The sequence below is a fragment of the Cynoglossus semilaevis genome, chromosome Z (assembly GCF_000523025.1).
Source record: "Cynoglossus semilaevis isolate Cse_v1.0 chromosome Z, Cse_v1.0, whole genome shotgun sequence".
In the NCBI taxonomy this organism is placed as follows: Eukaryota; Metazoa; Chordata; class Actinopteri; order Pleuronectiformes; family Cynoglossidae; genus Cynoglossus; species Cynoglossus semilaevis.
Genome location: NC_024328.1, coordinates 745,736 through 761,988, shown reverse-complemented (window position 1 = coordinate 761,988; position 16,253 = coordinate 745,736). Strand labels below are relative to the sequence as shown.

Sequence of the window (16,253 nt, the reverse complement as noted above, 5' to 3'; positions counted from 1 at the left end):
CCAGACATCATTTTAACCTTAGAAGGCTGCATCAAAGCCCTTCCTTCTGCAGAGATAAAGGCAACTTATCCCACAAAGGTAACATTTGGTCCTGTTCAAATGTTGCCTACAGTAATTAGTATACAAATTCTTTTTTAATTGGAAGTCTCACAAGTAATATAACTGATTTCCACACTTTTTAAAAAATTGGTTTTAGAAAGAAAATGAACAGATTATCTGTTTGTAGTTGACCTCTGCTTCCTTAAGGAGCTGCTCGGTGTCTTCCTGGTTTCCTGTCTCTTCCCTGAGGCCCAGAGCCTGCGACATGAGCCTGAGCAGAGCATATCTGTGGGCTGCTTTGGTGGGATCACGTAAAGCCCTGTATATCAGGCCTTTGTCCAGACTGTGAACATCCCCCAACAGCTTCTCCTGAAGTTACAGCACAAGGAAGCACAAACATCATTCAACTTCAAAAAATGTCAATAAATATACATTTATTAATGACAAAAATCCTGTTGTGTCCTAAACAGCTGACACTTTAAGTCAGTTACTTTAACTAACTTAAAGTGTCAGCTGTTTAGGAGACAACAGGAAATGTGCCGTGGTGTTTATCAGAGTGCATTAACTCCTTGATTGGGATCTTTTCTAGGGCAATTGTTTCTTAGTTTCATCAGGGTAAATGCCAAGATTCCAGCGTTTTTAAATCCACTTAGAACTGTGGTGTCCAGTCCAAGAGGAGGGCTGCACTAAAACAGCATTTAGAAAAACTCCAACTATTGCATTTATACTTATGGTCAATTTTTCGGGCAGTGGGAAAAAACTAGCAAAAACTCAGACAGTCTTTATGGTTGTGGTTGTACATAACACTTTAACTCTTATCAATAGGTATTAAATGCAAATCTCACTAAATCAATTAACCCCGAAATCTGTGAAAATTACGTCTAGCTTTCAATATACACGTCACTGTCCAAAAAGTTCAGAGTGAATCTTATAACTTATAACCTATTGTCTTTGCAACAACAAAAAAAAACTTCTTGAGATAAAATGCTGTCACTCTACTTTTTTTCAAGGACCAAAAGGCACCACTGAAAAACATCAACCATTAATTAGGTAATTTACCGAGTCTTTAAGTCAGCTAACCAAAGATTTTCAACTAAGATTAAATTGTAGCATAAACTGTAAGATTATCACAGTGCACAACAGACTTTAACACACACGGTACAGTCACTACATCACACACACCCTTCCTGTAATTCTAATTTTCTAGAAACAATAAACTGTGCTAATTTCAGAATAATATTTTTTTTAAATTGGCCTCGAACCCATGTAATATTCTGACTGTTCTGGAATAAGCAGGATCAGTCAGCCACAACAACAACAAAAAAAACTTCACATAAATCCCAGATAAATACAGCGAAGCAGGGCTTAGTAAATGTCAACACTTGAAGCAGAGTTTTAAGCAGGTGAACCATAAATCAAAGCCACCTGAGTGAATGCAGATTCAACAGATTACAGACAGTACAGTGAGGGGAAGAGGAATAAATGCCTCCAGGAGAAGCTGAGGATACTGGCCTACAGTTATCCCTGACGGGAAAGTGTGGATCGCCACTAGATAGGAGATAAGTGTGTTTCAAATTTAATTAGTTGACCCAATCGTAGCTCTCTGCCATATGTTCCCTGCTAAATTTAAGCGTTATAATATTAAATGCTTAACCCCACTGACAGCAAACTTCACCATGAACTCATTTTATATACGGAGAAAAAGTTTCACTTTAGCTGCTCTTGCACATAAAGTGAAGTGTATCAGCAGTGAGATGAGCTGACGGCACTGACTCAGCATCCAGCCCAGCACACTGCTGCTTTTATTATCCACTACTGTCGTGAATGCAGGTCTATAAAAAACTGGGAATCTGTAAACAGGTTTGACTTATTTAAATGCCACTCGTTAAAACGGCTTAGGACTCAAGTCCAAATAATGATGGCCTCTGTGTGTGTGTGTGCGTGTGTGTGTGCTTAAATTGACTTGCTTTCAAATGAAGAACTTTCTGTCCAGTTTTTTGTTTTTTCTCCTTTGCCCCTTGCATCCAACTGATGGCGCCTTCACCAGCTCTGAGTGACGTACCAAAGATAAGACTGTGGACCTGCAAAGGACACACACATACGCACACAAATAATGTCGCACACATGCACTATTTGAAATCACAAGAACTGCACAAAACTGTTGTGAATGTCAATGGTAAAACCTGTTAAAATGCCCAGTGTTGGAGTAAAGGCCACTTTCAGCCTATCACGGCTCCTGAGACCCGCTCTGATCAACAATGAAACTAGTGAAGAGGTTGACAGCTTTAAACACTCTGGACTCACACTGGACAATAAAGTCAGCAGTGAACAGCCCACAAAGAGCCACCAAAGACCATCCATCATTTAGACACAGAAAGGATTCTGTCTCCTACTGTACCTTTCTGAATGCCTCACAAAAGAAAGGTTCTGTTTGGTCACACGACTAGGGCTTCTGATTATTCACTGGGAAGCTGTGGAAATTACAATTCATTATAAATATTCACGATTGCAATTAATCAGTATTAATTATGGTTAATTAAAGTAATCCAAAATTTAGTGACATAACTAGTGACATTTTTTTCTGCATATTACTGGAACAGAAAGCACAGGTAAAAACAGGTTCGTCTGTGTTCCCCATATCTTTTTTGTTTTTGTTTATCGTTTTTATAAACGATGCAATAAATAATATGAAAAATGTCACATAACGTGTATCGACTGTGTCTTATAGGAACGATGAGTGGATGTAGTGGATACAGCGTGTTATACTATGCTATTATACCTTTGCATTTAATTTTATTATATTTTATATATTTTATATATATAATTTTGTACATTTTCAATTAAATTAATGTGCAAAATGCACAAAATTGTTTTTCTTAGATCCGTGTACAAATGTGAAAATTAATAAGTTGGAGTGGGCATAGACTAAGGGAGAAGATCTGAATGTCCTCAAAATATTATTACAAGTGCAGTAAAACATGAACTGGTTTTAAACAGGCACAGCATTTAACACATTCATCAAGCAAAGCTGGTCTGTTTCAATTACGTATTGTGACCTCCTCTTCAACCTGTACTGCTTTAGTCCTATATCGTAGGTCATAGGTCATAGGCCACCATAACTGAGTAAACCTCTGGACACAGGTCAGTGAATACTATGGTCATTCAGCTCCTTGTATCACCTGTTGGCTCTCTCAGACTACAGCTCAGTCAATGCCCTAGCCCTAGTTTGGTGGACAGCTCCCTGTGGCCATCCCCTATGTCTTCTCACAAATTAAGTTTTGACAGGAGCTGGAAATTAGTTATCAAATTATTAAGTACTTCACACAGTTGTCACATGAAGTGAACTGTTTTATTGCAATTGTTAACCCAATGAGAAAAACCTTGTTTTCTTGTAGACCAAAGCTAAATAACAGAAAATGAACCAATGTATTTCCAGGCCTGGTGGGTTGTTATTCCCTCTGTCATTTGGATTTGACATTTTTATCTCAAACTCACTCTGTACGGCCATCTCTAGTATTAGAACAACAGAGGACTTTACCACCTGCACCCCATCTACTGCCACCTTCCCATAATGTCCTGAGGGCATGCAGTAACTGTTGGTCCATAAGGTACAACAAGGCACACTTCAGCAAAAGGCCATTACCTCCAGCTACGGTCGTGGTCGACACAGATGTTGTCTGAGGGCCCGTTTCACGCTCTGCCAGTGTTTATGAGCTGAACTTGTTTATGCGTATTATGCATCCGTAGTGTAGCTGTTTAATGGTCTGTAGTGTTTGCTAAATGTCACTGTGTTATGGTTTTCTCATGGGGCAGGACAACACAACAACCCACAACACAATCTTTACTGTTTTTTCTAATATTTTAACACTGCCTGTGTGCTCTGGCCATATCTGTTTGGAATTGAGATGTACGATTTGAAATAAAATGAGAAGAGACATGGGTGAAATGGTTTAGTGGAGGAGAAGGAAAAGGGGGAGGCTGGATTTGAAGTTTAAATCAAATCAAAGTGTCCACAATAACTGTCACACCAGTGGAGCGAGGATGGGTGTGTCAACCCATGGCTCTCGGTGATGATGGGACAGGAAACTTCACAGAACAAATGCTGACGATCAATATATTAAACTAGTGACCTAACGTTGTCTGTGTAAAAACATTTGTTCCGGGTCAATCTGAGAAGGACAAGGCAAAAAAAACATTTATATAGAACTGTTGTGACTCATAAGGGTAAAATGTAGGGCAAAAAGAAAATCAGGAAACTTTTCATGAAGAATTATTTTAAATCAAATCATTATCTCCTACACGAATGTTACATTAGGACAGAAGCTTTCAACAGAACTATAGAATAAACCTTTAATACATTTCCTCCATGTGTGATATCTTCTCCTCTCTGCTGTCTGACATACTGTAAACCCATTTTATGCGGTCCACTGAGGCATGGACTCTTTACCTGCTGCTTCCTTTCAGAAGTTAACTTTTCTCTTTGTCTTTTCACAAATGCATTCTTCCACTGTGTTGCTTTGAAAGTGTGTTTTTTTTTATTATTTGACCTTTTCAGGTAAAATCATCTCTTGTCTTTGGACTATATTTCTCTTTGACCCTTCAAATAGAACTCCGTTCAGGGATGTCCAATATTAACTGTTTGCTAATATCCAATATTGTCCAAACACTTAATTTCCAATTCCAATATCAACCAATACCAATATTGGCCTGGTAATATTTATTTATTTATCTCTACAAACTATTGTATGAGTATGAGATTCATTAAAATACATTTTTGGGCACACAACATTTGGCGACACCCAGGCATTGGGTTATTGGGTTTTTATTACCAAAGGAAAAACCAATCATTATTCTTACAGATATTAAAGAATATGCTAATATCGGGCTGGTAATATTGATCGGACAATATTATTGGACATCCCCAATTCTGTTACTTTGTTCTTAAAGCTTTGGGCCACCTAAATAAATTATATTAAATCTATAGAAATAACAATAGAACAACACATGGCCAAACGGTCATCTATTCATCAGAATTATTGGTGACATAAACACCAGTTACCTGGCAGCAGCTGGACGAATTGACTGACACTGCATAAGACAGATGGGACACAGTCTTGGAAACAGAGTTAGATGTGAGTGCAGTGGCAGCAGTGACTCACCTCTCTCACACTGAGGGGAATGCTGAGCAGTAAACTGCTGGTCGAGTTGGACAAGGAAAGGTTCTTCTCCAGGAACTGATGGAACGCCGACTGATTCTTCAGCACACTGGCCAGTGTGAAGCCTGTGGACAAAGCACAAACACACACAGATGTAAAATGACTTGAATCAAATTTTGGACGACAAGTCAGCCTCAGCTTATAGTGTAGGTAGACCACCTGGGTTGACGCCATCTGGAAGTCACAATGTTTACGGTTAAACAGAAGCAGACTCAAATCCAATATTTTTTTTTTTAATGAAAGAAAATTCACGTTACTAAACTCTGTGATTTATTCAGAGGAGAAATCTGGAGACAATGGGATGGATCCAGAGGCTAAAATTGGAAAATCAGATGAGCACTGGTAAAGCAGTGACCTAAAAATATTCAGCTGCCACAGAGTATGAAAAAGGGACATAACCATTAAAGTGTAATTACTATCTATTTTCTCCAGAGAAATTTATTTCGCTGTTTTTAGAGCCTCCTAAGGAAGAACACGACTCCACCAGACATAAAAACCATGTACTCTCCACTTCAAACACACCTATATTTGTGTGTTTATAGCTTTTGCTATAGAAAAAAAAATCCTTTAAAATCCTACCAATAATACAATTTTCCACTCCGCTGGCAGCAGAGGCTGGTTATAACATCACCAAGCACTACTAAATACCACATGCTTTACTTCCCTTTTTATCCTGGGAGTTTGAAAACATGCTGACCAAAGCTAAATTGTGTTCCCATGACTGACATGGCATCTTTAATCTGGAACAGCTCTCCTTCGATTCCATCGGCATGCTCAATAACATCACTTCAAACTGCAGCATGGATCAATGCCAACTCTGCTTACTGTGTATTTTCAAGTAGGAGGCAGCATGGAGAAATCCTTTTAATGACAAACAGAACAGACAAGATTAAAATATCAGACTCTAATGTTGTTTTTTTTGCTAAGTGTGTGATTAATCATCCAGCAGAGGCCAAAACCTTCAGGGTAATTAACATATAGTGGTTTCAGGCAGCTAAGCTCAGAACAGAGCAGGGATTTTGCAGATACATCAGTACAAGCTCCTTATATTTATGGAGTAGTTTTAATAATGCAACACAGCATTGCATCATACTCTATCCTGGCCGTTCTCACTCAACTCCTCCTCCTCCGGCTTTGTAAATAAATGTAGGAATGGTGTTGAGAGTTTACATTGGTCTGGCCCTGAGCTCCACAGCTGACCTGTGAATTATTGTTCTTATAGATGGTATTATTCTTCCTTGGATTGGTATTCAAACACAGGAACAAGGCAACACTAGTACAGAGGGTAGTGTTGTAGTAAATGCACTCACACGAGGGGCAGAAGAAGAACTGATTACATTTATAGTCTTGGTTTTATTATATTTTTCTGAGTATTCAGCTTTTGGCAGCTACTAACGGCACTTCACTTGTGTGAAGAATGATGTTGTTTTGCCTCCTTCTCTCCTCATTTTTGACATGAATTAGTTATTATAGCGCCACACTGTAAAAAAAATGGTTAGCCACTGCTGCCTAACACAGAAGGAGATCGCTGGGTTGACGGTTTCAATCCCTGGTCTTTCTGTATGAAGTTTTGCTCGTTCTTCATGTTCGCGTCCACGTTTACCCTCTTAGTCCATATAAACTGCATTGACCATAGGCATGAATGTAAATGATGAACTGGTGTAGATAAGATGAAGCCACCACTTTAATGAAAGGTGCTCATGAATACAGACTATTATAGTAAAACTTAACAAATACAGCCTTCTGTGGATGACTATGTGAGAGATTTTTCAATATTTACAGATGCATTTTTGAATGTCAGGACTCCTCTAATGCAGTGTAAATCTGAATTTTTCTGATGATTATTGATTTATGTATCTACTCAGTAACTGCTTTATAAATGTAATATCTGTTTGTTTTCTTCTTTTATTTTACTTGTTCATCTGCTCCTGATTGACACTGTATTCTTGATTGTATTGCTCAGATAAATTTGTTTTTTTCTCTTAAAGTTAACAGTATTTGTAAATATTATCATTATATATATATTTCTAGATTAATTGTCTGTTATTGGTTTGTCTGAATGTCTAACGAAACACTAGATGACAAAATCAGTCTGCCCAAACGTCATTCAGTATGGATCAATCTTGCCATTAACAATTGTTCAGATGGGTGATGATGATGTAGTGGTGTGTGGGAAATGGGGTTTTACTCAATAAAATATATTACATAACTATATATTTTATTACAAACCAAGCCTTGTTAAACACCATTGTCGATCAACTAATACTTTCAAGGCATGTCCAAAAAAAAAAAAAAAGTATAAAAATGAACGCAATAACTGTATGTCAATGTCAGCAGGGACTCTGCCTAAGGTCACCTGACAAGGATGAAATTACTGTATCTGTCTGTTAACGATACGATATATAGCTTAAAAAAATAAATACTGACTACATGATATGGAAATTGACGATGATGTTGATGATGAAGTATGGTATGTGTTCTAACCTTGGCTCTGGTTGAAGGCAGAGTCTGGAGGTACAGGTGTGGAGCTAAGATTCTCCAGGTGCCGCTGCAGAGTCTCCAACTCCTGACCCAAACCGGGTCGTTCAGAGGTGAAGAGTCGATTTTGTTCAACCACCTCACTGATCCGCTCCAGCAGCTGGGTAACACTAACACAGGGGCAACGTTGGGAAGATAACAGTTGAAATTACCATATTTTCCGGATTATAAGACGCTACTTTTTTCCCACGCTTTGAACCATGCGGCTTATATAAAGATCTTTTCTATTTTTCTTCAGGACGCCCCCTGCTGGAACGCCAGCGGAGCGTTCTAGCAGGAAGTGCAAAAACAAGACAGACAGGCGAAGTCAGTGCAAAGAAGAACACGCTAGTTTTTATTTAGCACGACAGCGAATTATTTCCACACCCTCACCCCGTCATCATGGAAAGCACACGAAGAAGTTCGTATGATGCAGCTTTTAAGTTAAGGGCCATCGATCTGGCTAGCCAGGGAGGAAATAGGGCTGCTGCACATAAGCTAGGCGTTAATGAATCCATGGTGAGACGTTGGAGACGGCAGCGGAAAGAAGAGAGCAGCGCACCTTCAGAGGCCACTTTACCTCGGGATGACAGCAACACTGACAGAGAGACTAAAACGGTATGTGACTATGTTTTTCTGAGGCTGTTCAACTCCGACACTGAAGAAGACAACTTCAGCGGTTGCAGTGCGCAGGGGGAAGATTAATAAAGCCATTAATTACTTTTCAGTTTTGTTCGATTGACACTTTTACTGCCGTGTTAGAGGCACTTTTCAGAAACAATCAGTTCAGGTATATAAATAAACATTTACGGTACAAAATCTTTCTGTGTTCCTGTGTATCCGGTAAATATGTAATTCCTCAACCTGGATATCGGCGGCTTATAGTCCGGTGCGGCTTATATGTATAATTTTTCTATTTTTTTTTTTATTAGTGGTTGCTTTCTATAGTCCGGAAAATACGGTAGTTAAAAAACTCAAACATAAATGGTGCAAAAGTTATACACAGGCTAGATTAGACTGAGGAGGCTTTTTGTTTTAGGTGTTTTGTGATTCATTTTTCATCCATTTGTCAATGTTCTATTTTTATCTTGCAGTTACAAAGCATTACATCAGCAACTGGCTCATAAACAGCCTCTCCCTCTGACAGTCCTGTTTGAATCCTGCTCTGTTTTCAACCCTAGTTTCAAACCATGAAACAAAAACTGCAATCAATTGGTTTTAAGCAGTTAAGGTTTGATTGAAAAGAATATTTAAAACAATATTTTCATTGTTTTAGCTTTCTTAACAAGACTGCCTGAGATATGATCATGTATGATTTATGTTTCCATCTATTAGTTTTGCTTACTGTGCTTTGATGATGAATTTAAAATACAAAGTCTAACTTTCTATAAGGAAGAGGTAAAACAATATCTTTTCTTAAGAAACATAAGAAAACAAATCATATGACAACAGGAGTTGACAATATTTAGGAGGCCAATTTCATTTTTATGCAGTTGTGACATATGTGTCAATAGGCTTTTGGAGATTATTTCACTTGGTTTTAAGAAAACACCAATTTGCACAGAAAAATAAAACAGTGGTGGGGGGTGAAGGTTACATAAAAGGGTCCCACAGTAAGTGAATTTCTATAAAAAAAATGTTTTATTATTTTAAGCCACTATTTGAAAGCTACTTACCTTTTCTTAAAAATGGAGGAATGCAGAATTAAATTCTTAGCATTTTTCAAATCCAAAATTTGCATGAAACTATAAATACTCAGACAAACCAATCGTCTTAGAATCTAATGTGGTTGGTAAAAGGTAATGTCTACTCACGTAGAGTTCTTGTACTGCAAGAAGCCAAACTCATCCCTCTGTCCATCTGGGCACAGAGACTGCATGATGGGAATAATCCCAGCCGAGGTGAGAGGAGCTGCACTGTAAAAGGCTAGACATCGGGGGACGAGTGGGCGGAAACCAACAGGCCAAGGGGAATAAATGTTGCAATGTCAGAGAGGGGGACGTAGGATAGAAGTGGGGTGTAGGAGGAATGTAACAGGTTGATTGTGAAGAAAAAAAAACAAGGAGAAAAGGAAGAGCAGAGGGAGAGAGAGAAGTGTTAGAGGAGAAGAGGAAGTGAGCAAGTAAGCAGTAAGTTTCAGACTTGACTGCCTGATGGGCAGCGAAGGGTCAGAGAGGTCAGACATGTCAGTGCTGTTTGTACAGGCCTTTCATCATGATGCTGCACAAAACTGTCTCTTCACATTATTGATCATTTCATCTGTTCAGGGACACTGCCCAGGTCAAAAGAGAAACTACTGCTGTTCATAAAAGCCCAATGTTTCCATGGCGATAGTCTGTGCTGCCGACACTTTCTGCCCAGCTAACCACTTCGCATTGTCCTCCTTCTCAACTCTCTTTTTTATATCACCCATATAACATAGAAATCGTTATCCTCTTATTCTTTTCTTAGAAGCAGAGAAACTTGGTCTGTTTTTTAATCCTGCTGTTTCCAACAACAGGTGCAAAATGGCATTTCTTTAAAGGCTTCATCTGAAATTTTTACAAATAACAAGATGTCAGGTGAAGGTACAGAAGAGATCGTGTACCGCTGTCATTTTCAAAAAATGTAATGCGGTGCTTCAAACTCCGGCCCATGGGCCCGATATGGCTCCCTGGGCTTTCTAATCTGGCACACCAAACACTGGCTCAAGATATTGTAAAGACTGTGGTCAAGCCTTCTGTTTCATCCATTGAAACGAATTGACTGTAATTTTTGTTGTTGCTACTAGATGGGAGCAGACATCAAATGTGCCAAATTATCCTAGAAAGTTTATATTTATTCTTGTATATTTTATTCATATTATTTCACCCAGCATTCTAGACCCAACCAATACTGAACCGGCCTGCCAGTCAACTTTTGAACCTTATTTTGGCCCGTGAGCCAAAACCTTTGCCCACCGCTATTGTAAATGTCAGCAGTATTTCAACTGTAGGCATCACTTTCATGTCTGTGGTGACAAACTTAAGCGGTATAAATTTAGTTTTTCAAATCAGAAAAAGACCCAATCTCTTGTTCCACAGCATTTTCAAATCTCAAAATCAGTCAAACTCTAACTTCACCTACATGAGTCCTCTCTGACCATTCAGCTGAAAAAAGGTTGATTCAGTCAAGGAGTTAAATGCAGGTCAGAAGCTGTCGTTTAGTCATACACAATCTGTACTGGGAGATTCAAATGCAAATTATTTTCCAGGGAAGAAGAAAAATAAAGACGCGTAAGCACACGCACTTTAATCTGCTGTGGGTTAAAGAAGAGTGAGTTCAACCATGTACTAACAGAACAGGTCAAACCTGAACATTTCAGTCAGTCAGAGATTCTTTATGTTTAAAAATATAATCGTCCTTTATCTATATTATGATGCTGCTCTGGCACAGAGGTAAGAAGTATTTTAAAACTCTATCTCACACATGCATGAAATTAGAGTTTCTACATGTAAAATCTTATATATTTTTCCACTTTCTTTTGTGCTCATGTGGAGGAACAGCAATAATGGGAATTCTGAAAACAAAACATTTATTGTGCAGAACGTACAGAATAATTTTAAGGACCTTCTTGGCCAAGGAGTTTGCAAATGCAAATGAAAGATTTGTACACTATGCAGATTGTTGTTTTGTGACTGGTGAATATTCACATATTCAAAATATCTTCCCCAGTGCTGCACAACATGAACCAGTTGGTCTGTTTGCCTAAGTTCCTTCCTACTTTTTTTTTTCCTGTGGTTGTATTGAACCAGACCTGTAAAGGAATACGGCACTCGTTCATTATTTTATATCATTGTTCTTGTCTTTTTAAGGATGACTGGTGTCATTGTTGCTTTCGTGTCTTTTCTGACTGAATGTCAAGGTTTGTGGACATAGTGTTTCATCAACATGGAACAGTTACAGTAAACACACAGGAACAACACAGAGGTAACACAACCCTGGAAAGATCATTAATATGCTACGTCACTCACAATCAGAATAATATAATAATGTGGTTAGGACACTTACACACTGGCCAGTCCAACATGAAGAGGAACATGCATCATGCACAGGAACAGAAAAGAAAAACAGACGTAGAAAAACCAAGAAAAAACAGCAGAGTGAGGACAGAGGTGGAGTACAAAGAAAAAAAGAGACAAAATCCAAATGAATTGGGAGCTACAGTGTGATGCTACAGGCAACAGCGAGTGCTCTAAAAACAAACTGAAGTAACTACGTAAAGACGTGGCAACAAAAATCTACAGGACAAAAAAGACACAACACACTTTTAGAGGCAAAAACAAAATCTGAATTAAAATTTAACAAAATTAAAATCTAAAAGTTCTAAGGTTCTCACTTTTACAAAAATTATATTTCAAATATTTTCACATGACACTTTCACATACACACATGAATTCAATGCCTACGGATCCTGCAATTTCAGGAGTAATGGACTTTTTCTGTGCTGCTGGCAAACTGCCTGCTGTAGGAGATTGTGCCAAAGTGAGTGTACAGTCATGGGAGATTAAACACTGGTGGGTCACCACCAGTGTTAAGTCTGCTCTGCTGCCTCACCACAGAAAAAGCTTGTTTATACTCCTGTGACACACCAGGTCTGTTTTGTAGGAAAACTGAAATATCACTTAAACACAACATAAGTACTTGTATTTCAAAGACCAATCAGAGCGAGTCGTAGAAATGTGACTGACCTCGGTTAATCAGGATAAATCATGATAAATGAATCAGATTAGGAATTATATATAATAAATATACACAGGTATGTGTGTATATATATATAGACATACAGTATATACATATAAACACAGAGACATATTTATACATACATACACATATTTTGACATATTTCTATATATATAAAAAAAGTCATACAATACAGCAATTTCCAAATGGCAAATCTTAGCATCAGGAAGTGCTTTTTACACAAATTTGACAGCATTGTGGAAGTTGTCCAGTTTTGCCAGTCTCTGTTAACTTATTTAATTTAAACTATACGAGATCTAGAGGTCACTGGAAGTTCAGAGATGCCGCCAGAGACACTAGGTTGACCCAGGACACTAGTATTACAGTCACATCACTTCTGGCCTTCCAGCCCAAACACACTGAGGCAGGAGCCAGCTGTACTTGTTGCACAGCTGCTAATTGTGGTGCAAGCTAAATTAGGACTCAGGACTCAGGGGGACAAAAAAGGTAACTGTAAGAAGATGTTAATATTACATAAAAACTGGTAGACATGACGATAGAAGGCCTACCTTCCTTGACAGGAATGGCAGGCTTTTTCTGCCTGAGGCCCAGGAGGATGAAGAAGAGAACCAGTGGGATGAAGATCTCAAAGGCCAGCACCCACTGCAGGAAGAAAGACAGAGCCACTCCGTTAATGGAAACCGATTTTCAGTGATATCTTGTCAAAACTTTATATAACCCATTATGAAATCTGGTTACATCATAAGCTGTGGATCATGCTGTGGTGAAAATTGAGTGTGTCCCCTGTCACACAGCAAAGCATTCTACCAGGGAGAGAGTGTGAAGGATGTACAGCCTCCTGAACATGCCATAATATCCGCCCACGGGTGCTACTGACAGAACCTTTCCTGGGGGGGGGGTTGTTTTAGCAGCACGTGTTGTGAAAATGCTCACATACACTGGTGGGAGCGTATTTATTACTGCGCTGTCTGTTGTAATACTCACACCACCTCATCAGACTACTACGACAAAACATTTACTCCTGCAAAAACTGCTAACTGTCTTACATCATTTCCTAGTGAGGAAACGGATAAAATGAAAGCAGGGAATTTATAAATCACAGCGAAGCATCAGCAGAGAAGGTAATTATGTTGGCATTATGGACTTTTCATATGAAAAGACAAAGTGGAAGAAAAATATTTGTGCATACCGCCCTCAGACAATACCATTGTTTTCTGTTCTGAATGAATGTGTTTACCTCTTTTAGCATGTACATTAAAATTATAAAATAATTAAGGGTCAAGTCAAACATCCTATAAACTGTTAGTACTTTATTCACATCTGACAGTGAACTGGCAACCGTTGTAGAACTGAAATTGAACACACTAGTTTTCCCTCTGTATGTTGAGAGTTTTGCCTTAAAAGTGATGAAATACACAAATACTGTATGTAGAAAAAAAAAGAACACCATCTCCAGAAAAGTGCAACACTACTTAAAATACAATAGACCTGAAGACAGACTGGTAGTTTATTTGAACCTTTATTTACAGACTGATGGACAAAGAGCAGATTGGAATGTTCTCACTGACAAACTTAATTCTATTTGGCTAACATAAATGAATGCAGACGCCGCCGGCGTGTCTGTTTTTGTTGTTCCTCTCTGTCTAACTTAATCCATGGGAATAAAAGTCAATTGACTTCCACAGTGACAAACACAACTAGATCTGGTGTTCTTTTGAGTTTTTTTTTTTTTTTTGTGTGTGTGTGTTTTTGTTTTGTTTGTTTGTTGTTGTTTTTTTTTGTCAGGACAAGGACAGTGACCACAATATGAAGCAGTTTAAAAGTTAATATCATTTATTTAACATGGCGCACTTTCATCGAGTTTTTTAGTTGCAAATAATATTTTCCAGCGAATACATGTCTGTATTGTTTGCCAATACCAGTCAGTCATCAGGTAATGTTTTATTCAGCTTTATAAAGAATAAAACAGATACCAGATATGCTTCGATATCAGAAATTGGCAGCAAATGTTCAGTATTTATTACTATTAGTTTTCTAAGCTACACTGCCTTTAATTCTCTGACGCTGAGACACAGTTTTAACAAAAATGCAGGAGCTCAATCAAGCATTCAAAGGACCAACATTCTTTTATAACCGATAAAGACAATAATGTTTGCCTTGATTTTACTGGCAGGGAATACAGTACAACACTGTTACATTTTGCAATGTGAGGACGCAGGCAGGGCCCAAATCCAGTACCCGGGAGACTCTGTTCAAGTGCACAAAGTTTATTCATTAAACTTTAAACAAAACTCACTGGTTGACAGGAGCTTGGAATGAGGAAACATCACACAATGCACATGACCAGTGATCTCACAAGTGACTGGGTGAAGAGACAGGTGTCTATACCCAGGACAGTGATACCAGTGAGACAGAGGTGAGTGTGATGACACTGATCAACTCAACACAGTAGACAAAACACAACACAGCAGTTTCAAAAAAATAAAAATAAATAAATAATTTAGTGTACTGCACATGTGGTGCTTTGGCCCAGAGGCAATGTCTCTGTCATTGGTGTGGAACCCCAGGGTTCACCTCCTGGGCAAGTTCGAATCCTGGTTAGGGCGGTTGGTACCTTCCAGTGGACTCACCACCTGCAGGAAGGTTTGGGGGGTTGGTATGGTGCAATGTGATTTGGGTGGCGACTGCTGCCCCCGCGACCCGGTAACGGATAAGCGGATGAAAATGGATGGATGGATGGATGGATGTACTGCACTAAAGGTAATTTACGAAGTACGCGTTTTTATATGTAACTGTGTTTGTCATCACAGTAAAACTAGCATTAGGAAAACAGCAGAGAACAAGAAACGTTTCAGTTTTTTTATTGATATCACAATTGTTATTAACCGTTGACAGAATCCAGTTGAGAAATTAGGTGTGACAGAGAGGGAAAAAACAGAAAATGGCAAATTAAAAAAAACCTCAGATCTTGTTGAAAGCTGCAACATCAACACTCTGGACCTGGAACAGAAGGTAAGAAATGTCTACCACACACGCAATCTGGAGCTTCTTGATGCCATAACCCACAGGAACCTGCTTGGATGTGCCCCACAACAGGCCGTCGGTCTGGATGGAGCGGACACACTCCTCCAACTTCACCATGTCTGTTTCATCATCCCACTGAAAAAAAAAGCATGTGGAAGGAATCATGAGACCAGGTGTGTTTGGGTCAACTCTGGAGGTGAGATGTACTGATAATATTCTGCCATAGCCAGATTAACATCTTACAGGTTTGACGTCCAGCAGGATTGAGGACTTTGCGATGAGGGCGGGTTTCTTGGCCTTCTTTTCGGCATATTCCTTCAATCTCTGCTCTTTTAGTTTTTCTGCCTCGTCATCATCTTCGTCACTGCCAAACAGGTCAATATCATCATCGTTGTCTTCCTCTTTCACCAGAGCCCTGCTTTTATGTGGAGCGGATTTACCCTGCAGAGAAAAACTTTAGTTTTTAAACTAACAGTGTGACGTAACAAGACAAACAATCAGTTCAGAGAAACTCACATTTGTGCAGGGAACTGATGGAGCTGCAGCTGCTGCCGGTGTTTTCTCCAGAAGTGCTACTCGACACTCGAGTTTAGAAAGTGCTGCACTCAGGTCATCCACCATTAAGAAAACATAAACAAGTCAGACACAGGTGAACAAAACTGTAAAAACAAAAAAACTATAAAAGCCATATTTGTCCTCCGAGTAGTAGATGTTGTAATATTCATACAGTAAACA

The 16,253-nt window shown here is 38.8% G+C and overlaps 2 protein-coding genes across 5 annotated transcripts in view; both read right to left on the bottom strand.

Annotated features, from left to right (window-relative positions):
• The window catches only part of abca2 (ATP-binding cassette, sub-family A (ABC1), member 2), a 52,862-nt gene that overhangs the window by 24,232 nt on the left and 12,377 nt on the right, over positions 1–16,253 (bottom strand). For 2 of the 4 annotated variants that reach the window (XM_017043091.2, XM_008335584.3), the window contains exons 2-8: positions 13,043–13,136; positions 12,890–12,892; positions 9,587–9,698; positions 7,740–7,903; positions 5,199–5,320; positions 2,007–2,120; positions 232–408 (exon numbers count right to left, since the gene is read on the bottom strand). In XM_017043091.2, coding sequence (XP_016898580.1) covers positions 232–408; positions 2,007–2,120; positions 5,199–5,320; positions 7,740–7,903; positions 9,587–9,698; positions 12,890–12,892; positions 13,043–13,136 — 786 coding nt within the window. Of the gene's footprint in view, positions 1–231; positions 409–2,006; positions 2,121–5,198; positions 5,321–7,739; positions 7,904–9,586; positions 11,805–12,889; positions 12,893–13,042; positions 13,137–16,253 lie in introns of all 4 variants that reach the window. The other 2 variants (XM_017043090.2, XM_025053118.1) reach the window with 2 other exon arrangements.
• On the bottom strand, positions 15,342–16,244 carry LOC103397356 (elongation factor 1-delta-like). Its single transcript, XM_008335583.3, has 3 exons — positions 16,035–16,244; positions 15,762–15,959; positions 15,342–15,653 (listed from the first exon to the last, which is right to left on the bottom strand). Exons 1-3 carry the CDS (start codon positions 16,137–16,139, stop codon positions 15,456–15,458), a joined length of 501 nt encoding a protein of 166 aa, XP_008333805.1. The 5' UTR covers positions 16,140–16,244; the 3' UTR covers positions 15,342–15,455.